The sequence below is a fragment of the Elaeis guineensis genome, chromosome 7, assembly GCF_000442705.2.
Source record: "Elaeis guineensis isolate ETL-2024a chromosome 7, EG11, whole genome shotgun sequence".
NCBI lineage: Eukaryota > Viridiplantae > Streptophyta > Magnoliopsida > Arecales > Arecaceae > Elaeis > Elaeis guineensis.
Window position 1 is genome coordinate 93,090,617 of NC_025999.2, and position 25,396 is coordinate 93,116,012.

General features: G+C 38.8%; 1 protein-coding gene and 1 pseudogene across 1 annotated transcript; one reads left to right on the top strand and one right to left on the bottom strand.

Annotated features, from left to right (window-relative positions):
* The first annotated feature begins 2,799 nt into the window (after nt 1–2,799).
* LOC140859047 (S-type anion channel SLAH1-like) lies at nt 2,800–5,892 on the top strand. The gene is made up of 2 exons (XM_073260232.1): nt 2,800–4,613; nt 5,337–5,892. The coding sequence occupies exons 1-2, from the start codon at nt 3,738–3,740 to the stop codon at nt 5,604–5,606; spliced, it is 1,146 nt and encodes a 381-aa protein (XP_073116333.1). The 5' UTR covers nt 2,800–3,737; the 3' UTR covers nt 5,607–5,892.
* A 770-nt stretch (nt 5,893–6,662) lies between these two features.
* Nucleotides 6,663–16,434, bottom strand: LOC140859364 (uncharacterized; annotated as a pseudogene).
* Nucleotides 16,435–25,396: the final 8,962 nt, after the last annotated feature.

Here is a 25,396-nt window from a genome sequence, read left to right on the forward strand (position 1 = left end):
AAAATCTATCAAAATATAGGATAAAAATGATAGTATGGACAGAACAATCACTTGCACAAGCTACCACGAACAAAACGTTCAAGGAATTCGCACCAAGTATCGGATACCAACAAGCATCGTTGCCCAGCAAAGAATCCTGTATCCCCCACAGATGACTAAGCGGTTAGCTTTCAAGCCATTTGGTGCAAGAGGCCAATATGATTTTTGGGTAAAAGAACTAGAAAGGCCAAAAAAAAAAAAAAAAAAAAGGCAGGCATGTGAGTTCTTGTGATGACCAAGATCACCAAGCTAGTGGGGAAGGGTAGCAATGCCGGTAAGCATTTTGTGGAGATGGAATCATAGAACATTATGTTGCGGAAAAGTATTGGACTACAACTGTCCAAGGCGAGCAGTTTTGGGTTGCTTTCCGGGATTTTTCACGACGGTACCGAACTGAACCAATTGGTGCACCACCGCTCGAAGATTACTAGGTGAGAGAATATATACATATCCAAATATAGAAACCAACAGCTGGAACCAATTCTTCCATGGCCGTTACGGCGATGGTTCTTAACCTGCAACTTGCACCATGTAGCTGTCACTTTTCGCTTCCAGCCACCACACGAGGCTCTGAGTCCTAGTCATAGCTGATGATGATCTCGTCCATTTAGCAGCCCTCCTTTACCTAATTCTATCTGTTTATTAGTGGATCATGCTGATCCAATTTCCTGATAGCTATACATTCTGGTGGGCCTCACTCTAAGAGATGGGACCTATATATAGATCCGATTTGCCAGACATGCAGATGGATATGACTTACCCCATGCAATTTTGTTGTCACAAGATAAAATAGGAGAGTCCGGATCCTCTGCAGTACAGTTTTTGCATCTCAGAATTTTTAAACGATCATGGATAGCCATCAAATTATCTATCTTGAGGGTAAACAATCCTCGTATATTTCTAAAATATGATAAGATAATATTAGTGCAATACATGATACGTCATGATAATTAAAAAAAATTATCTATTTTCAAGATAGATAATGTGATAGCCATTCACAACATCGTAGAACTCTATAGTGCAAAAGTTACACTGCAAAGGATCGAGAACTTAGTGCCATCCAGGTGATATCTCATAACATCCATAACTTCTCTAAAGTTAAAGCTAATGACAATTAAATAACACAACTAGCTTTGGTACTCCATGATCGAAGCAACCTTATACTGGTTTGGTTTATGTTTATGGTTTACACCCCTTGGCCTGAGACCACATATTACTGGGGCCCCTCAGAACTGGCGAACTCTGCCTCTCATCCATCCTCGAGAGGACGACAAAGTATGGAAAGATTTAAAAAATAGAAGAGGTGGATCTGATGTGGGATTCCAACATGGGTACATGGTACTTGCTTCTGGTCACCCTCAGTTAGGCTGGAGGTAAAGAAGACTGTTCGATCGGTGGCGTCAAAGTCAAGGTCGCCCACTTAATTTCCGCTACCGTATAACAATCCTCCGTAGGATGGGAGCTTCGTATAAATTGCCTGCTTATCAGCAGTCAGGCATTCAAAGCATGCTCGCTCAAAAGTGCTCCACGCTTTGGTGACTACTTGCTTTGAAGGAGATGTATCTGGTGATCAAGTGGCTTCGACTACGATGTTCTGTTTTGGATTTTAACGAACCATTGATGGTCCTCTGCAAGTATTTTATTTTGTAGACATATTCTTCTCGTGCGTTTGACTCTAGCAAGATATATGCTGGATACCTGGAAGGCGGACTTTACAAGCATGCAAGGCTAGTCATTTGTCCAGATGAAAAAAATGGCCAAGTAGAGTCTCACCTAGCAGATTGATACAATGCAATAACATTTTGGATTTCACTAAATAATTCTATTTAATATTTGACTTCCACCTTAATATCATGATGTGATATTTAGAAGTCATACTTGCTGTTTCTTCAAAATGAATTGTCATATGTGAACAATTTGGAATTGAAGAAAATTGAAATAACAGAAATTGTGGCAATGTGGTTGCTCAGAGTAGATTACTGGTTTGAACACCCAAAAATTTAGTTACTGCCATGAACTCAAATTTGTGTTAGTGTGACTATACCTATGAAAGGAAATCATGCATTTCTCTTCTTCATTAATCGTTCACTAACTTTGTTAACTCTATTGCTTGTTTGCCAACAAGATAAAAATACAATTGTCTAGAAAATTGAAATTTTAGTTGCCAAATTTTCCCATTATTGCTGCACCTTTTGTGTCCCAACAAAATTCCTCCATGGAAATTGCTATTATTGCTGTCTTATCTCAAAAATAGAGCAACTTTTGTTAAATATTAAGAATGAATCCTCTGTGGTACTCAAAAAATACAATAAACAATATATATACTCTATACAATTTCACATGCCTGGTAATATGCATGTAGTAACATGCCTGGGTAGAAGCAATCAAGCATGATACTAATATGTGCGTATTTGTTGGATAACTTACTTGTCAATTGACGTGTTTGTTTATTGACACTAGAAGAGCCCCATGAGTACCGATGAGTATAGCAACTAGTAAAACTTAGAGGAAAACAAATCATAGCAAGAGAAAGATTTATGTCAGTTGAGTGTAAATATTTACTTTTTCATATGAAATTTATGTGTGCAAGAGCATTTCTCATGCGAATAAACTATATTTAATAGTTCTACATATAATCAACATTCTATATGTATATGATAATTTCTTTATATTAATTTATTGAAAAATGGACCGGCTAATAAACTCGTGTGGCACTATTTTTATTAATTGACGTGGGAAACTCCCCCACTTAATTTCGTGTTGCCCTCGTCACAATTGGATCTTACTCGAGAGGGGGTCCCTCTATGACCCAGATCTTATTTGATCCTATCGGATTCTCCTCGATCTTGATATCCTCCAATGAGAGGCACATATAACCAATAAGAATGTGATGCATACTACCATTCCTCCCTGGAGTCCATATCAGATCATCGGGTGGAATGCATATGCTCAGCCCTTGATAGATTCGGACCGTATGAACGTCAGCCCTATACATCAGCCCTATATAGACACTACCATTAGCGGTTTATCAAATAAAATAAAATAAAATAAAAAATTACATACCTCACCAAGCACCAATACTTTTATTATGCCACAAATTTGTCCCTCCAGCGTGCGCTATACCTTGAACCAGCGGAACCAAAATGACAGAGAAAAACCTAGGCAGGCAGCCAGCACACTCCCGGATAAATATGCAGGGGGGAGTATTGGAGAATGCTTGGTAACACAAAAATTTAAACTTGCTAGCGAGGTGCATTCTTGTTGCTAACTTGGAATTGGCCGCCTCGCGAAGTATGCCATTAAATGACGCAAAGCGATTCGTGCAAGGCACCTGAGAGACTTTTTTGAGCGGTTTTTCTGAGTCGCCGTAATTTGCTCCAGGGGGAGTTACCAAAGCCCAAGTTTCTTGAGTTCCGAGTTCTACCGCTAGCCGAGCCGCCCGAGCCTAGTCAAATTGAGCTGATGCCAAACATCTCGAGCGACCCCACCACTCGTCTATCTTTCGCTGCGGGTTAAGCAGCCCCACCAATCCCTTTCCCTTTCCCGGGGCCACAATCCAACGGCGGCGTAGACTAAGCCGTCCGGTTAGCCGAGAGACCGGCACCTGCTCTAATTCCCCCCACCCCTTCTCCCTGCTCTCTATATATTGCCCCACGACCACACCCAAATGGCTCGCATCGAGAGAGAGAGAGAGAGAGATGGAAGAGAGAGAGCTGCAAAAACCCCACCACGTCCAGCTCCAAATCATCACGACAACCACCACAACCTCCACCTCACCAGCAGACGTCGACGTGGCGACCGAGAAGGCCCTCTCCAAGCTCTCCATGCTGACAAGATTCCACGCCGGCTACTTCCGCATCAGTCTGTCCCTCTGCGGGCAGGCGTTGCTGTGGAAGACGCTAAGCGAGCCGACGACCGACGCCCACGCCCTGCGGCCCATCATCCGCATGCTCCCCTCCGCCGCCTTCGTCATGCTGTGGTCCCTCGCCCTCTTCACCCTCGTCGCCCTCTGCCTCCTCTACGCCGCCCGCTGCCTCTTCCGCTTCCGCAGCGTCCGCGCCGAGTTCGCCCACCACGTCGGCATGAACTACCTCTTCGCCCCCTGGATCTGCTGGCTCCTTCTCCTCCAGTCCACCCCCTTCCTCCGCCCCCACACCAAGTCCTACCTCCTCCTCTGCTGGCTCTTCTCCCTCCCCATCCTCCTCCTCGACGTCAAGATCTACGGCCAGTGGTTCACCAAGGGAAAGAAGTTCTTATCCATGGTAGCCAACCCCACCAGCCAGATCACCGTCATCGGCAACCTCGTCGGCGCCCGCGCCGCCGCCCAGATGGGCTGGCGGGAGAGCGCCGTCTTCATGTTCTCCGTTGGCATCGCTCACTATCTCGTCCTCTTCGTCACTCTCTACCAGCGATTCCTCGGCAGCGACTCGCTCCCGGCAATGCTGCGCCCCGTCTTCTTCCTCTTCTTCGCCGCCCCCAGCATGGCCAGCCTCGCCTGGGACACCATCTCCTCCTCCTTCGACACCTCCTGCAAGATGCTCTTCTTCCTCTCCCTCTTCCTCTTTGCCTCCCTGGTAATTAACTCACCAACAAACATTTACGAACTACTCGTACCGAGCTACTACTACTTTTAATGATCACTATACTTCACTAGTGATATCATTATCACTCCGTTTTCTTTGTCAAAGATTAAAACCCAGTGATATTAAGAGTAGAAAAAGAGAACTTCTCTACTTTTTCAACTTTTCTATATATATATATATATATATATAGCAGTGATATTCCTTTACATCTTCCGTTGGATGGTTAGCATGTGGAGATAAAAGGAAGAAAGTCAAGGATAGGAAGATGCGAAATTCCTGGAATTGTAGAGATCAACTTAGCTTAGCAATACCGACTCCCACTTGTTGTCATGTCATGTGCTCATACTTGCACCATGAGCACCCCCTTCCCCCAACGGGTTCCTTTGAGCTGTCTTCCCGCTGCGGAGAAGGAGCAAAAGAAGGGGTGGGGGGTGCCACAGAATAGAGAAGAAGAGGAAAGGAAGGGACCGGGCATTGCAATACACGTTACGGTAGTGCATTGCATGGCCCCTCACGCCACCACGTCTAGTGGTTATAGAATATCCACCCAGCCCATAGCTGTAAAGCCCCAATTAAATTTGAAGGACAAGAATCCAAATGGATTTCTTGCTTTATTTCTTTGGCTTTCTTCCTTTTAAAATAGCTCGCATATTTCTTTGGGTCCACCAGGTGAGGATTAATTTGTGTTTATTTAATCCTGGAATGTTAAAGTAGGTCTCGCGGCCGGCGTTGTTCAGGAGATCCATGAAAAGGTTCAGCGTGGCTTGGTGGGCTTACTCATTCCCGCTGACCGTTCTAGCACTGGCTGCCACCGAGTATGCCCAGGAGGTGAAGGCGGAGATGGCGAACTTGCTGATGCTTGTGTTATCTGTGCTCTCGGTGTTGGTGACACTGGTTCTGATGGTATTCACGGCATTAAAACCGAACGATCTATTGCCTCATGATGATCCATTTGCGTGCTCCAATCTCATACCGAAGGCATGAAACAGAGGAGCATGGTTTTCTACTAAAAAAGCCAATTGGGTGTAACTTTTGTGTGTACATTATTGTTGTAAGAAATTGAAGTGCAACATGTCAATTGGAGCATGGGTGCCCAAAAATGCAATCTTGTAAGCTTTTACTTATGTACCTCATATGACCATTCTTTCTTTATCACAAAAAGAAGGGGAAAAAAAATGTTCTTTCTATCAGTGACCAAAGGCAGTGATGTTGACTGCATATGTACTTTTGTTATCATACTGACTTATTATCAGGTGTGTTTAGCAATGGCTCCCTGACCGCATAAATTAAATTAGTTTGATGTGTATTCTTTGGGGAAGTTTTTTTCTACCATATGGAATTGGCGATACCAAAGTCTTAGAACAAGCGCTGTTTCTTTCATATTTTACTCCACCTAACAGATGAAAAATTTTAGATAGGCTCATTCTATCGTAGGCAAAATCTTTTGTAAGTTTTGATTGACTCCTTTTTACCTCACAGCTAATCATGATCTATCAAGATTAGCAATTAATGAAGAATCAATAAGATAGAAAGAGTATAGCAATCTGTTTGGAACATTATGGATTGAGTGAGAAAAATAAAAATAAGATCTAACCAGATGGAGCTTTGCTCCTCCCGTCAGCAATGCAATTACCCCGAATTCCAAGGATGCAGTGATTGTTTAAGTGGACTTTAATCATAGATGGTTACAAGACTCATGATTACTTATTGTCAGCGGTTATTGCACCCACTAAGAGCCAACATGGACAATTATTGTGCTCATGAAGTTCAAATTATGATTCATTAATTGCGAGAATATAAGAAACGGTTTGGAATATTCTATCAAGACCATTATAAAATATGTGACCGGTATATATTCGAGCCTAAGGTTGGCACAACTTCAAGGGTGATGAAGCACAAGAGTCAAAAAGACAGGTCGGCTTATGATCGAGGTCTCAGAATGCAGAGTTTCTATATATCCATAACAAGGATTAATCCAAGTCCAAACCCAAAGAAAGTATTGGCCTAAACCAGTCGGCATGATTTAGCCTATAGAAAAAGTTAATCAACAGATTCTACCGTCCGTACACCATTGGTACTAATAATGCTCCATGCCTAATATGAAAATAAACCAAAAAAAAAAGAGAGCATTTAATAGAAGAAAATAAAGAAAAACAAAATTTCAGTCACCAACCAAGAAGACATGCCGTCATGTATATACTGCAGTAATTAAATCTGGGTCTTGGGGTTTGGCTCTAACTTCTCTGTTTTCTGACTGTTTTCCCTCTAAACCAGGGATACGGACTTTGTTGTTCTTTGTAGTAAAACCGAATGAAATGAATCTTATCACCTTCTTGCGCTAAGAAAGAAAAATGTCTGCTGTATTTTCTTATGCATCATATTTTCTTATATATGAAAGGTTAAAACTAAGATGGGACGTTATATATTGGATCCCATAGACCAATTTAGAGCTAGAAAGTGCTGATCTTAGACATGACTAACGTCAGCTCCATGAGCATCCTGTCTCAATCACCAGCTAAAATATCATCAGATTATTCGTGATTTAAAATTCTAAATCATCCTAATAAAAACAATTTGCTATCAGATGTTCTCGAAATGGACGAAAGTATCGCACCGCCCTGGTTCCAGTTGTTGGAGCATTACCTTTCTGATGGAGAATATTAACTACCATATTATTTTACTGGATGTGTTTTTTGGGTTATATTCTCTCTTCCAGGACTCTTGTTACTATTATTTTACTGTTCACCGTACTGTAGTTTGGTTTCGCTTTTCTTATTTCCTGTCTTTTCTTATGCTCTGTAATCTGGTCTCTGCTATGTTTTTGTTGTCAACTTCTCTTTATGCTGAACCTGTATGACACTATAAGCTCATTTTGGTTGCAATATGTTTTTCTGATTAATGAACAGCCTTCTTTACCCAAAAAAAACCCTACCATATTATTAAAAGAATTAAAAAATAAAAACAGGACCATGAGTGGATTGTCTCTTATAAATTGAAAATGTGTTAGATGCCTCTCCGCTCTTGACTTTTTTTTTTTGAGAGAGAACTACGTACACTTGGCTTCTTCTTTTCTTTCTTTCTTTTTTTTTTTTTTTTTGATGTATATTTGTTCTCACCAACTAGAAGATTCTAGTGTTAACAAGAGGGCTTTCGGCCTCATGCTTTTCTGTGCATCGAGGGAGCTTGAAAGGTTCATCTCTGCACTTTAAATCCAAGGCAAGTAAACGCTACCAAGTACGATGTTTCAGGCTGGTGTCAAATTTGGATCAATATTATTTAAATAATATTTTTTAAAAAAATATATAAAAATATTATTTTTTTATAAAATATTTATCAATATATTGTTCAAAATAAAATCATCCTATCATAAAATGACTTTATATGCCCACCATAACTTATGCCATGTGGATGGTAGAGTCAGCAATGTAGAGTCGCACTATGATAGAGCGAATTTGAGTAACTAGCGGCCATGCACCGAGAGACTACTAGACTCTCCAACCATCGAGAGAAAGGTTGGAGGGGGCGTGGGGAGGGGCGGTGGAGACCAAAAAGGCCGAGAGGAAGAGGGTCGGAGGATCGAGAGGGAGAGAAGCGAGGTGTTTGGATTTTTTTTTCTTAAGTGACGGAGAGAGGTGAGAGAGGGGTTTAGTCAGGAGAGAGGGGAGATTAAACTCCTCTCTCTCCATCACTTAAAAAAAAAAAAAACAAACAAACCTCCTGCCCCTCTCCATCTCGGTCCCCTTACCCTCTTCCTCTCATCCCCCACCGCCCCTCTCCGTGCCCTCCTCCAATCTTCTTCTCAGTGGTTGGAAAGTCTAGTAGTCTCTCGGTGCAAGTCTGGAGTCAAAGTCGCTCTATTATAAAGTGATTCATAGAGTCACTCTATCATAGGGTGACTTATAGAATCGCTGGGCGACTTTACGCTGCTGACTCAATCATCTACGTAGTGTGAGTTGTGGTGAGTCAGCACATAAAGTTGTCTTAGGATAGAACAATTTTATTTTGAACAGTATTCTGATAAATATTTTACAAAGAGTATTATTTTCATAATTTTTAAAAAAATTAATATTATTTAGATAAAATTGTAATTAACACCTGGATAAGATCTAGATCCAAACTTCATCAAGTTAGGCCATAGACCCGAATCCAACCTGCAGACACTATGAATCTTATAAAATCTACGCTGTCCTATATAGGCCTTGTTGGGTGGATGTCTGGCTAGGACACCACCTCTCAAGACCTTTTCGGTACCACGCGATGCAGCAGGAAGAAAAAAGAAACAAAATAAAAAACAATCAAAATACGTGGATCAGCCACAAAATGACTCGCCTCCACGGGGTATGCAAACTTTACTATGAAAATTTTTTTTTACAAGAAGAGATCTCACCCTCAATACTTGTACACCCAATTCTCTCTTACTAGAAGTTATCACAAAAACTCTCCCTTTTGGAAAACCCCCTGAACCCCTGAAGTACCTGACGTCCGCTGTCCAAAAACCTCTCCAGAGCCCTGCTCTTACTTCTCTTCTCAGCTCATAACCCTCTCTCTCTTCTTCGAGTTACATACGGTCCATCCATCGGAGAAAATCAAAACCACACCCCTCTGTTTACTGTTCCCAGCTTTTTATAGAGCTTAAACCCAATTAGAGAGAGATTAGAAGTCCTAAACAAAGTCAAATAATCCTCTGAACCGTCGGATCAAGACTGAGAGCCACCCATGCCGTTCGATCACACTTCGATCCACGAAATAGTACCGTGGACCGCAAAAAATACGTGGGAAACGCCCACGCGGTCCACAGACCCAGCCGTGGACCGCCCGGTCCACGGTGGACCGGGATATAGGCCCAGGCAAGGTGCCTAGGCCTGGGCCGCACGCCCGGCTGGGCCGTCCGCCCACCTGGGCCGCGCGCCTTGGTCGCGGGTCCCACGCATTGACCCCACCTGGGTCGCGTGCCGCCGTCTGCAGCTGCCGACGGTCCTCCGTCGCTTCGGATCTCGTGCCGACTTCAAAAGCTCGTATCTCCTCTATCCGAGCTCCGTTTGGGATGATCTTGGTCTCGTTGGACTCCGTTTTTCGCCGTGAACCTCGCTGTAGGCTCAATGTGAGCTGAATCTCGAGGCGTCAAATCTTAACAAGCCTAGACCATACTAAATCAATTAAATGGCCAAAGTTTGGGCCGTAGTTTAGACCTGAACTTTCCAATAGGTATGTTGGAAGATATTCAAATCCAACTCAACCGAATAGCATTCATATTGGGAACTTAGGATGGATAACTGTTTAATTGTGACAAGTCAAGAAACGCAAGAAACCATATGGTCATTGTGACCAACCAAAAAATGCTCATAATAGTTTTGTTGCGAAAGACTACCAAGGAGGAGTCAGCATGGGATGGGCTCCACATGGTTTGCTTGCAGTGGGAGCTACTTCAGTTTGTCTTGAGGGGGACTCCTAAATTGGAATAGAGTGGATTAAGGGTGGCGAATGGATGGACCAATGAAGCTTTGCCACTTCTTAGGTACGTATTTTATGGAATTCAGCAAAGGCCTACAATTGGTTCCAGCAAAAAGATAATCAAGTAGCGAACTGGTTAGTTGGTCTTGATGTTGATGCCCATGCCACTACTTTAGGATCTTGCTAGCTAGTTCATGGCTTATGTTAGAGACGGTGCCATTGGCTATAGTTTTTGTTGGTGCAAGATTGCGCAAGTTACCGGGATGTTAGAGTGGATAATAAGGTAGAGTCTCCCAAGATATGACTTGCAAAAAAATTTTGACCGGTGGTTGCTCCAGTGAGGATCCTCCGATGCTCAAATCAGAACTCTTGTTCAACAGATAGAGGAATGTAAGAGACAGAGTAATGACGTATCTTTTTTAAAATTTCTTTTGGGTCTTCTTTTATGGATGAAAGCAATTGCTTTAGTTGGTAGATTGGTAGGCATGATCTCGTTTGGTTAAGGCATAAGTTGCGTGTAGTGGCGGAACTATCGTTCGAAATTTTTGAGAAATGACGATTGTGATGCTTTATCAATTTTGCAACAGTTGTCGCGTGATTAACGTTAAATTTTGAATTGACGTGCCAATTAGTGTCAATGGGCCGAGAACTAATCGATCGGATGTGATCGACTGATGATCATCTTTCAATCAGACTGAGTTGACCATTCAAACATACTATCGATTCGCCAATTGGCAAAAGATAGCTCTCAACTGAGGGGGCCTCAACACTTGACCTCAATCTGGATTGCTAAAGAACTCCGGATTTCTCTTCCTAATGTCGTGATAGACTAAGCCTCTCAGCGTCAAATTTGTCGTATCTAATGGAGTCTTTTTTTTTTTTTTAGTTTAGTTTTTTTTTTTTTTTTGGTACACATATCTAATGGCCTTTCAGACGATAATACCGACATTGATAGGGACTCAAGCGGCCAGGATCCCTGACCCCCTCTGGTGCAATGGGGGAAAAATATGCAACATATTGAAAAACATGTCAACGAAACTAGCTATAGGACCTTGACATTTGGGAGAAGGAACAAATAACCGAGCTGGCATTGGTATCGTCAAAATAATAATAATAATAATAATAATAATAACAGACTTTTAATGCGCCAAAAACTTGGGATTCTAGTGGAAATTTGGTTTCCAGGCGGAAATGGTGGGGAAAGTGGTCAGATAGACTACTGGAGCAAGGAATTTGCTTATAAAGTGAGGAAACACCTAGAAAACTTGGAATGGTGGGCAAGAAATTTGGATGCCACGCATTAATCGTGGAGGGTGATGGAATCAAAGTACTTTTCCAACCGTTTGTCACTCGAAGAGACATTTTATGTTTTTAAAGTAACCTGTTGCCCTGCCAAGAATCTACTATAGCAGCAATGTTCCTGAGTGCATCTGCCAAGGTTACTCAGTTACCAGTTGTCCAAATTCTTGAAAAGATCAAATTGGCATCAGAGGTGGTGTTGGTCACCCTAAAGTGTGCATGGGTAGAGGATTGGATCTAATATATGACAGTGGCAATGGCTCCTTTGATCCAATGGCGTGGGAATTCATGAATTTTTTTTTTGTTTTTAAGTTTTTCCTTGAGAAAAAAAGAATTGTTGGATGTATACATGGGCTATTGAACAAAAGTTTGACCGAACATTCTTTATAGAAAACTGCAGACTGAATGACAAGATATATAGCAAATCATACTGGTTCTGCCTTGTCTACAGGTGCAACAACTCTTCCTACTGAGCTTTTAAATATTTTATTTTTGGATTCCGCATATATATTCATTTAAGATTGATTTAATAAGGGAGGTTTATCAAAAAATTTAAATATGATCATGGATTATAGACATAGAGAGGGCTGATGAAGATAAGGATCTAGTTGAGTGAGAAGAGAGTCATGACCACAGAGATGCTCAGGTGATTTGTGAATTCTATTGAACAATGATCAAATATTTAAGAAATCCGGGTGGTTGGTCAGTGAACTGCAAAGGGTTGGAGACAAGCGAAGGTGACAAGCCGTCCGTGTTTTTTTCTTTTTCTTAAACTTTTATAGAAAAGGAAGAGCAAAAGCTCCACCTGACTTCATTAAGCAAATGATTGGCCTCCAGTGCCCTTTCTCATCTCAGCAATTCAATCTCGTACAAGTGGGTGCTAACAAATAAACTTGCATATAACATAGTTGCTATCTTTTTTGAGAGAAATATATATACTTGGTATTTTAGCCGCATATGCGGGTGGAATCAAGCTAGATAATGCTGGAAAATTGGACTGCTCAATGGCTTGATCAAGGCATGCAGCCTTTCCCTGGATCTCCTGGGCTCAGAATTTGGGCTATCCAATATTGTACTCACATAGGCATAAAAATGGAAGGTGGAGTAAAAGTAAATGCAACATCACACACACACACACACACATATGTACATGCATGCATGCACATGCACACAAACACATCCATGAGAAAACCTGTCACGCCCCGAATTCGGGATATAACACGGCCATGCCACCGAAGGATGGGCCCACGATAATACGAAACCAAAAATTCATCTTCTTAAATATAATAACAGGTGCATCATGTAATAATAAAGTTTAATTCAAATATTTAATTAAACCAAAATTGGTTCAGAGCATCTACACTTTCTTCCATATAGGATTTCATAGGGTGCCATCCGGATACTAGAATGAAAACTGTTGTTATATGCAAATTCAATCAATGTCACATGATTATCCCAATGTCCTCTAAAATCAAAAGCACAAGCTCTTAACATATCCTCAAGAGTTTGAATTATCCTTTCAGATTGGCCATCAGTCTGGGGATGGAAAGCAGTACTAAGCCTCAATTCTGTCCTCAAAGCATCTTGAAATTTTTTTTCAAAATCTAGATACGAATCGTGGATCTCGATCAGACACAATACTTATTGGAATACCATGCAGACGTATAATTCCATCAATATACATCCGAGCTAACTTATCAAGTAGAGTGCCAACTCGAAAAGCTAGAAAGTGAGCTGATTTAGTAAGCCGATCAACAATCACCCACACTGCATTATTTTTTTTTGCTGTCCTTGGAAGTTCAGTAACGAAATCCATTATGATATGCTCCCATTTTCATTCTGGTATCTCTAATGAATTTAGCAAACCAGCAGGTCTTTGATGTTCGACTTTCACTTGCTGGCATATCAAGTATTGAGATACAAACTGAGCTATCTCCTGCTTCATTCCATTCCACCAAAAATGTTGTTTTAAATTTCTATACATCTTTGTACTACCGAGATGAAAGGAGAAACGGAATTTATGGGCTTCTTCCAAAATTTTCTTCTTTAGTTCAGGATCTCCTGGTATACATAATCTGTTCCCAAAATAAAGAGTTCCATCTGTATGTAGCCTAAACTCAGTTCGTAGCCCTTTCTCCATGTCCTTCTTAAACTGACACAAACGAATATCATTTTGTTGAGCTGCTTTTATCTATTCGATCAATGCTGGTTGTACCATTAAATTTACTAACACATTCTTAACATCAGTACAAATCACTTCAATTTGCAAATCTTCAAGATCCCTCAGAATTTGTTGTTGAAATGATAGCAGAGTCATCACATTTGTTGAAGACTTCCTACTAAGTGCATCTGCCACCACATTGGCTTTTTCAGGATGATATTTAATATTTAGATCATAATCTTTTAATAGTTCAAGCCACCTTCTTTGCCTCATGTTCAGCTCTTTTTGAGTAAATAAGTATTTCAAGCTTTTATGATCAGTAAAGATTTCACATGATTCTCCATATAAATAGTGTCGCCAAATCTTTAAAGCAAAAATAATAGCTGCTAACTCCAAATCATGTGTCGGATAATTCTGCTCATAGGTTTTTAGTTGTCGAGAAGCATAAGCTATGACCTTATCGTTCTGCATTAACACACAACCTAATCCCTTCTTGGAAGCATCACTATAAATGACAAATCCTCCATTACTAGATGGTAAAGTAAGAACTGGGGCAGATATCAATCGTTGCTTCAGATCTTGAAAACTCTGCTCACATTCACTGCTCCATTCAAATTTTATTCGTTTCTGAGTTAAGCGGATTAGAGGAATTACAAATTGAGAAAATTCCTCGATAAATCTTCTATAATAACCAGCCAAGCCTAAGAAGCTTCTAACTTCCGTTACATTAGTCGGACGAGACCAATTCACCACAGCTTCTATCTTCTTTGGATCAACTGAGATTCCTTCCTTAGATATTACATGACCGAGGAAGACAACACTATCCAACTAGAATTCACACTTGCTAAGCTTGGCGAAGAGCTTCTCTTCTCTCAAGATCTGAAACACAATCCTCAAATATCTCTCGTGTTCCTCTATATTTTTAGAATAAACTAGGATATCATCAATAAAAACAACAACGAATTGATCCAGATACGGCTTGAAAATCTTGTTCATCATATCCATAAAAGCAGTCGGTGCATTGGTTAGTCCAAAAGGCATTACTAAAAATTCATAATGGCCATATCTAGTTCTAAATACAGTCTTAGGTACATCTTCATCTCTAATTCTTAGTTGATGATAGCCTGATCGTAAGTCAATTTTGAAGAAAACTTGTGCACCCTGAAGTTGATCAAATAAGTCATCTATTCGAGGAAGAGGATATTTATTCTTTATGGTTACCTTGTTCAACTCCCGATAGTCAATGCATAAACGCATGCTCCCATCTTTCTTTTTCACAAATAACACAGGAGCTCCCCAGGGTGATGTACTTGGTCGGACAAATTTTTTATTCAAAAGTTCTTGCAGTTGATCCTTTAATTCTCGTAATTCTACGGGAGCCATCTGATAAGGAGGTTTTGATATAGGTCCGATTCCTGATGTGATATCAATTTTAAATTCAACCTCACGATCTGGGGAAATTCGGGTAGTTCATCTGAAAAAATATCAAAAAATTTCTTGACAATTGGGATATCGTCCAATTTTATCTTTTTCTTCTCGACGTCTACTACATGGACCAAAAATGCTTTGCATCCTTTTCTCAAAGCTTTTCTTGCATTCATGATTGAGATAATACCCAAAGATTGTTTGGGTTTCATATTATGAACTTCGCCTTGGAAGAAGAATTACGGTTGATTCGGAATTTGAAATACCACTCTTTTTTTAAAACAATCAATATGTGCATGGTACGAAGATAACCAGTTCATCCCAAGAATAATGTCAAAATCATGTATATTTAACTGAATCAAATCTGCTGCTAATTCTTTTTCTTCTATTTGGATTATGCAATTCTTAAAAATAATGTTAGCAACAATAATATTTTTAAAAAGTGTGCTAACATATAATGGTTCATTTAGTTTTTCAGGCACACAATTCAAAAAAGTAGCAAATTTGAGAGATATAAAAGAGTGAGAAGAGCCGGAATCGAATAGCACACGAGCATGAATAGAATTGACTGGGATAGTACCTGTCACCACTTGATCACTTGCATTGGCCTCCTGCTGGTTTAAAGCAAACACTCGTGCATTTCCTTTCTGTTTTTGATCAATTGGTTTGTTAGATCTAGAGTCATCTTTTTTCTTATTTGGGCAATCACGAGCCATATGTCCTTTCTCACCATATAAGAAACATGCTCCTATCCTCTTGAGATAAGGTCCATTATGATTTTTGCCACAGTATAAGCAAGATATAGATTCTTTCTTCTTATCAGAGTTATTATTTTTTAAATTTTTTTACTGATCTTTTAGATTTTCTGCTGATCTCGATCTCTTTCTATCTCCTCTTTCTAGATCTGCTCTTTTCAATTCAGACTCCACTTTCAAAGCTCGCTCCAGTACGTCCTTGTAGTTATTGAAAATATGAGAAGACAGACGGGACTGAATTTCATATCTTAAATCTTGTTCGAATCTGTTGGCTTTACTCCTTTCGAACTCCATAAGCTGGGGGCAGAAGCGGCCTAGCTCATTAAATTTGTTAGTATATTCTAATACAGTCATATCATCCTTTTGCTTTAAGGCTAGAAACTCATTTTCTTTTACCAATCTCATTGTCCCAGGAAAGTACTGATCATAAAATATCTCTTTGAACTCTTCCCAAGTGAGCTGATCATCATTATTCCCATAGGCAGCTTTTATTGCTATCCACCAAAACTCAGCATTCCTTTTTAACATAGGAACGGCTAATCTGACCTTCGCATTTTCAGGGTATTGCAGGGTATCAAACATCTTCTCCATCTCTCGAATCCATGTCTCTGCAGCCATAGGATCAGATCCATCCTCAAATAGAGGTGGGTTGAACCTTCTGAATCTCTCGTAGTATGACTCCATAGATAATGTATGCCTGCTGCTGGATAAGCTGAGCCACCACTTGACATATACCAGCAATGTCCGTCTGAGTGGCCGATGCGTCAGGAGCTCGCTCAACTGGTTGATTGGCAGCTTCCCGCGACGTCAATCTTGCTCCTCTTGTCCTAGCAGCCATATTTGCCAAGGTTTCATCCTCCCTATCGCTCATCGCTTCCTAATCAAACACCAATATTATTACATTATTTTATAACAGAGCTGTAATACAGTTAATAATTTAAGTCAGAGTCTAACTATGTGTAACCTAACTACCCACTGTTAGGTTTTAAGTTCTACCCTTGATTAAACCTATCGCTCTGATATCATAAAATGTCACACCCCGAATCTGGGACATAACACGGCCATGCCACCGAGGGATGGGCCCACGATAACACGAAGCCAAAAATTCATCTTCTTAAATATAATAACAGGTGCATCATATAATAATAAAGTTCAATTCAAATATTTAATTAAACCAAAATTGTTTCAGAGCATCTAAATTCAAAGATGAAATAATCCAAGCCTCAAAATTCATAATAGCTACAATCCATAAATTGAATTCTTAATACAAAATTTTCAAGCTTGCTTTGCTGATTCCCAAGCTTGGATTTTCTTTTCACCAGTCCTAGCCTTATTTCTCTGTATATGAAAAAGAAAACAAAAAGAATATGAGCTACACTAGCTCAGTAAGTAGACTTCCGCTTCCTTACCGGATCAAGTATAAGTTTTCTATGATAATGCATCATTTAGCAAATAATAATTATTGTAAAAATAAATATTTCATAGAACGTATAATAAAATAAGTTATAAGCTCATCATGCATACATAAATCATGTATATTTCACAATCATGAATCATAAATTATTTCTGTCATGTATTTGTGTCATATTTCAAAAATATTGCTCACAGATGTTCGTGCTAAGATCACTATTATATCCGTGACAGGGTCATATTTTTTAATCGACAGAGTTCTTAATTCATGTGCCAACTTTATATCTGCTGGCAGGGCCATGTTTCTTGTGGATGCTAGCTCCGGATATCGATCTTCCCGAAAGAATTCATTCATAGCTATCTGAGAATTTTTGAAAACTTTATATCTTTTTCTTAAACCATACATATACATAGAATAAAATCACATGCTTCATAATCATGCAACTTTTATAAAATACATTCATGCAATCAATGCTCATAATAAAATATGCTTTTTCATATCACATATGCTGATCCTGATTTTACGAAAAATATGACTTCATCAATAAGAGATCATATGCATGAAAATTATGGAGATTTAAAAATAAATAAGGAGCATAAGATCTATATACCTTGATCGTCCTGGACTTTTTAATCTTCCTTAAAGAAATCGGACAGTCCTATTTAAAATATTAAATCATCAATAAATTTTATTTCATATATTTAATAAAATTACATAATATAAGGAGATGACCGATTTGATGATCAGTCCAATAAATCCTCCCTTCGGCTCTAAACCGATTTAAGGTCATAGGTCCCTAGGAGTGGAGAAGATGGCCTAATAGGAGATCTATAGGGCTTCTTAGAGAGAGAAAATTTTAGAGAAAGAAAGTAGAGAGAGAAAGTTCAATTCTAGAGAGAGAAAGACTTAAGAGAGAGATGGAAAAAATTTTCTCTCATGTGTATTATTTTATTATTATTATTATTATATATATATATATATTATTATTATTATTATTATTATTATTATATATATATATATATATTTTTTTTTTTTTATCTGGGTGGGCTTAGTGGACTTTAGGCCCAACGGGTCGGGTTATCACAAAACCTAAAAGTTGAAGCTAGAAAAAGAATGAACAAATGATCCTCTTAAAACATAATTATAAAGATGCATGTTAGCAAGATAGTTGCATGGCAGGCTTAGGATCTGCCGTAAACATCATCCTTGGGAAACTATTGAAGGAAAGTAGGCATTGTACGTGAGTGGATGGGATTTCTTGATATAGAACGATGCTGCTACCATCCAATATCCGCACACACGGATTTAAGATTCCTATACAGCAATGGCAAGATGACAGGGTTCTCCTAGCAAAAATGGTATTGTCTTGGCACACCTGAAACTTCAGAGAAACGATAAACGATCACTGCTCAAGTCCTCTACTTCGTCTGGAGACTTCGTTAGTGGAGATGCATGTAGAGGATGACAATAGAGGAATTAATGCAACAAAATCACAACTTACTAATAAATCAGTGAATTAGATTAAATCATCCACAATCAAGATATGCAAGTATATAGAAAAATAAGAGAATCAAAGAGAAGGCCATAAGCACAACAACACAACATAAGAAATTATGTGGTTCACTCATTATCGGGCTATATCCATGAGCATGGAGAAGATCAAAATCCACCATCAACTTTGGAGATTACAAAAGATTTGGGAAGAGATTACCACTCAACAACAATGGACATACTAATTTTCAATGGAAAATCCTCTTCTTGCTACACCTTCTAAGCGCCCTTCTGATCCTGCGAAGCCCGCTTCGGAATGCTCTAGGAACCCTTCTAAATAACCTTAGAAGCTTGGACAAGCAAGAAGAACAAGAGAACTCACCACTATTAAAACTCTCTTCTCATCTCTCTTCTTTACACCAAGAAAATAGAATACTCAAAAGAGAATACAAGTGACCTCACCCACTCAATACAATAGAAGTTCTCTTTTACTAATCCACCTTAGTCTAATAAACTAAAGCATCAAGTAAGCCCAAACCCAACTAACCCATTATATGAGTTTTGAACCAAATCCAAAATAAATCCGATAAGTTAATTGATGAATTTGATATCACCAAATCCAATAATCTCCATCTTGATAGCAAAGTCACCATGCTCCACATTTTCGTGCCAACCATGTGCCTCTATGCTTCTTTTATCTTGAAGCCTAAAGAACATAGGCTCCATTTCAATTTCTCTACTTGCACCGGCTTCGTAAGTATGTCGGCCACATTCTCATGAGTGCCCACCTTCAACACTCTCACCTTGTCATTTTCAATGACCTCCCGGATGTAATGGTATTGAACATCAATATATTTGGTCCTTTTATGATAAATCGGATTCTGTGCCAAACATATAGCACTCATACTATCACATAATAATGTCATGGGAACCATCTTCATGCCAAGCTCTTTCATCAAACCTTAAAGCCACATCGCTTATTTGCTTCCGTTAGTGCCATGTACTCGACCTCCGTGGTTGATAAAGCAGTCGTCGCTTGAAACTTAGACATCTAACTAATTGGACCATTTCTATTTTGAAATATATAATCCGTTGTCGATCTTCTCTTATCAAGATCATTGGTAAAATTTGCATTCACATAACCTTACATTGAACTTGAGCTCTTGCTATAAGTGATTGCATAATCACTAGTCCTCTTCAAGTAATGAAGTACCCACTTCGCCGCCTCCCAATGCATCTTTCCGAGATTTACCATAAACCGGCTAAGAACGCCAACCGCATAAGCAATATCTGACCTCGTGCACATCATAGCAAACATCAAGCTACTCACCATACTAGCATAGGAAACTCTATCCATCCATTTTTTTCACCCTCCACCTTAGGGCATTGCTCCAAAGACAACTTAAAGTGAGATGCAAATGGTGTCCTCACCGCCTTTGCTTTGCTCATACCAAACTTTTCAAGCAATTTCTTCACAAATCTCTTTTGTGAAAGTGATAATGTACCATTTTGCCTATACTGCCAAACCTCCATACCAAGAACTTAACGTGCTGATCCGAGATCTTTCACTTCAAAAGTTTTGCCCAAATCTTTCTTGAGCTCTTTAATCATTGCCTTTTCTTTACATGCTATAAACATATCATCCACATATAATACTAACACTAGAAAGTTACCATCTTTGAAGAACTTCAAGTAGACATATGATCATACTTACTTCTTTGAAATTTTCGGCTTAACATGAATGTATCAAACTTCCGATACCATTGTCTTGATGCTTATTTAAGTCTATATAACAATTTCTTAAGCTTACATACAAGATGCTCTTTGCCCTTTTCTATAAAATCTTGAGGTTGATGCATATAAATCTCCTCCTCTAGATCACCATGCAAGAATATCATTTTCACATCTAATTGCTCAAGTTCCAAATTATTAGTAGCAACAAGACTAAGAACAAGTCGAATAGAATCCAACTTAACAACGGGGGCAAACACTTCAAAAAAATCCATACCTTCCTTTTGTGCAAATCCTTTGACAACTAACCTTGTTCTATACCTTTGGATCATCCTATCAGTTCCTCTCTTTATTTTACAAACCCACTTGCAACTAATCACTTTCTGGCCATTTGGCAAATCCATCAAATTTCATGCTTGATTTTTATGAAGTGCCATCATTTCCTCCTCTATAGCCTCTTTCCAATAGTTTGCATCGGTAGCATTAATGGCCTCTTGAAATATACATGGCTCTTCCTTTGCAATTAGTGTCCGAAGTGTATTTAGATCTACAAATCTTTTAGATATGTAGGTGTGCGCCACTCTCTTGTTGATTACCGAGACATATCATATGCTTCTTCACCTTTATGAGAACTCTCTTCCTCGTTGGAACCTTACTCAATTTGCTCTTCAACCTCACTAAACTCAACCGGTGCATTTTTTGATTCAACACCTTCATTTAATGCATAACTTGTAGATGGAAGTTCAAAACCTTGAGTCTCATATCAGATTTCTTCCTTCTCTTTACTTTTATTTTTCATATCTCTTCTCAACATATTTGATTCATCAAAGTGCATATCATATGTTGTGATAATTTTACAGGCCTCTGAATTCCATAACTGGAATCCTTTCATACTTTTTGTATAGCCAACAAAGATACCCTTGATTTTAGATCTAACTTTGTTCTTTGACAACTAGAAACCAATGCATAAGCATAACAATCAAAAATTTTTAAATTAGAATAATCACAAGGAGTTTCGAACCATACCTCCTCTAGTGTCTTTCCATCAAGTGCCATAGAAAGTGAGCGATTGATAAGATAACATGCCATAGACACTGCCTCGGTCCATAACTCGTGCTCCAAACCGGCATTGCTCAATATATTACAAGCTCGCTCTATCAATGTATGGTTTATCCTTTCCACAACTCCATTTTGTTGTGGATCATAGGAGTTGGTGTAGTGTTTCAAGATATCCTTCTCCTTACAAAAGAGTTCAAACTCTTTAGATTTATATTTCAAACCATTATCCTATCAGAGAACTTTAATGTAATGCCCGATGAGATTCTCTACTTTGGCCATAAAATGCTTCAATGCTTCAAATGCCTCACCCTTCGACTTGAGAAACTTAAACCAAACCTTCTGTAAGAAGCCATCAATAAATAATATGATGTAATTGAAACCACCATATGAAGTAGTAGGAGAACGCCACTCATCCGTATAAATGTAATCAAGTATACCTTTACTTATATGAGACCCAGCCTTGTAGCTCTGTTTATGATGCTTCTCATAAACACAATGCTCGTAAAACTCAAAATCACCAAAAGTAACATTTGGAATAAGCTTCCTCTCTACTAGAATCTTCATATCCTTCTCACTCATGTGACCCAACCTCCTATGCCATAATCGGAGGAGAAGATCGTCATTTCCCATCACATAAGCTTCATCCATCATCATGTTCTCCAATAGTTTATACAAATTTTCAAGTCGGATACCCTTCATCACAATCATTGCACCTTTAGAAACTCAAATAACTCTATCTTGCCCGATGATTTTGAAGCATTTCTTATTTAATTCAAAAAGAAAAAGCAAGCTTTTCTTCAAATTTGAAATATAACGAACATCTTCAAGCATCTAAACCGTTCCATCAAATATCCACAAGCACACCATACCAACTCTACTTGTCTTGCTACTTAAGTTATTTTTCATCAAAATTGTACCACCTTCACAAGCCTCATATATGCTAAACCATGAACGATGTGGACACATATGATGGATTGCATGATTATAAAAAATCTAATTTTGATGAAATGCCGAACTTGAACCACTATCAAGACCTCATCATCAATAACACCCGACATTGACTCTTCTACTTGATGTACTTCATTGTTTAATTCGGAGCCATTCTTTCTACTACTTGATTCATCAATATCCTTTCCAAAATTTGAACCTTTCGAATTTCTACAATCTTTCTTAAAGTGCCCGGTTTTACCATATAACCAACAAACCCTTTTGCTATTTCGGCCTTTAAATTTTGATTTATATTTGGACTTACTTGAAAGATTTTTTGATGTGCTTTCACGTTCTCTTTGATGACGTCTTACCAAAAAAGTATCTGTCTCACCATCCGAACTCTCCAAAGTAACTTTTCTTAAGAGCTTATCGGCTAACAAAGCACTAGAAACGGTATCCATATCAAGAGAATTTTCTTTGGTGCAACTTAGACTTGTAATTAATGTATCATAGAAATCCGATAATGTACATAGTACAAGTATAGCCTTATCCTCATCTTTCATCTTTTCTCTAATACTTTGAAGCTCACAAATGATGTTGTTGAAAATATTCAAGTGCTTGGAGATTTTGATACCTTCTTTCATTCTCAAAGAGTATAACTTTTTCTTTAAGAAAATCTGATTGGTGATTGACTTTGTTTAGTACAAGCTCTCTAACTTCATCCATAAGTCTAAAGCCATTTTCTCTCCAACAATATTAAAGAGAACTTCATCCGTCAAACACAGACGAATAATAGCTAAGGCTTTCAAGTCTATCTCCTCCCAATCATCATTTGACATCAACTCCGGCTTCTTATCTTTTCCAAGTAGAGCCTTATAATATCCTTGTTGTACTAGCAAATCATAAACTTTCAACTTCTAAAGCTCAAAATTTCTCTTCCCATCAAATTTCTCCATTTCTATCCGATTTGCTGTCATTGAGACAATTCGTTGAATACTTTGTAGTCACAATCTGAAACTCTGATACTAATTGTAGAGGATGACAACAGAGGAACCAATGCAATAAGATCACAACTCACTAATAAATTAATCAGTGAATTAAATCAAACTACCTACAACAAAGATATGCAAGTATATAAAGAAATAAGAGAATCAAAGAAAAGGCGACAAGCATAACAACACAACACAAGAAATTACGTGGTTCACTCACTACCGGACTACATCCACGGGTACGAAGAAGATCAAAATCCACTATCAACTTGGAAGATTACAAAAGATTTGAAAAGAGATTACCACTTAACAACTATGGGCTTACTACTTTCCAATAGAAAATTCTCTTCTTGCTGCACCTTCTAAGCACCTTTTCGATCCCGCGAAGCCCGCTTCGAAATGCTCTAGGAACCCTTCCAAACAATCTTGAAAATTTGGACAAACAAGAAGATTAAAAAAGCTCACCATCATTAAAACTCACTTGTTATCTCTCTTCTCTATATCAAAAAAAGAGAATACTCAAGAGAGAATACAAGTGACCTCATCCACTCAATACAATAGAAGTTCTCTTTTATCAACCCATCTTGATCCAACAAGCTAAAGTATTAAGTAAGCCCAAACCTAACTAACCCATTACACGAGTTTTGAATCAACCTCAAAATAAATTTAATAAATTAATTGATGAATTTGATAACATCAAATTTAATAGAAGAAAAAAATATTTAAAATTTTTACATGATTCTTTGTATTTTTTTCTCTAAATTAATCGGAAAGTCTCCTACTTTTACATTAGTACGATATGATTCATATATTCCTGATGGTATCCTAATAAATCGCTGTCGGCTCCACGTGGATGCACCAGATACGTCCTAGCTTTATGTGCAACAATATTAGGACATCGTATGCCCTAATATCGTCATGATGTACCTTGCTTCTGGCATTGTCGATTAACGTAAAAGTTTATTTGGTGATATAATTTTTTTAATATATTGATTGATTAAAAAGGTAGAACTGCAAATAGGCTGAATGGAGGAGAGTTAAGCTCATATATATATCTAGAAAATACTGCTTCCCTTTATGTCGGAAGTAGTGCTTATAAAACGAAGACTAGTCTACGGACATGAATGGCAGAAGACACTTATTTATTTCGGACGCTTCCGGAAGTTCCATTGCAATGCCAACAATATATATATATATATATATATATATATATATATATATATATATATATCTGTGAATTTATGAAAATATAGGAATAGTTATACAAAAAAAAGAAAGAAAGAAAGAAAAATTACCTGCACCCAAACACCAGCCACGCCATCCACTGATCGTCCCCATACATGGTGGCTGTGTGCTATGTTGACATGGCGCTACTTGATTGGAGGCAAGCAAAGTTTTAGATTTGCAAGCAATGTTTAATCTTCTCACGCACGAGAAGACTATCTGGAAACCAGTGCGTAGCGACTCATTTTCCTCTGGGAAATTGTGGCGGAGGCTTGGACAAAGGTCACCATCACGATATTTTCATCCAGGAACTAGTTTGTAGATCGTGGCATCGTTGGCCGGCCGCCACGTAAACCACCACCGTGTCAGTGCACCTGGGTACGCCGTTGGTTTCTGCTTCCTTTTAATACGAAAACGGGACGCACGAGCAGCGGTGGGGTTCTTACCATGAAAAGTTACCAACCACCGTCACGGGTCCGAAACCCCAAAGTTTTCAGCGCACCACCACCAGATGCCCATTAAGAAAAGTTTGATGCTAATCTGAACCTTGAGAGATTTGTGCTCAACTTGGTCAGATTGACAGAGTGCTTTCATACTCTGGAACCTGGATTTGCTCATCTTGTGTTGATAAAGTTGTTTGTCTAGAAAGGTGAATGCTAGTTTAGTTTAGAAATCACACTCTAAATGACACACTGTTTAAAACAAATGGTTAAAGAGCTAAATACCATTCAAGTAACATTTTTTAAGGAAAATTTCAACTTACTAGATTTTCAAAATAACACTGGATTAGAAATGCCGATATCTTTGGATTCTTGGAACCACAGGTAGATCAAATCGAAGTATAGAAG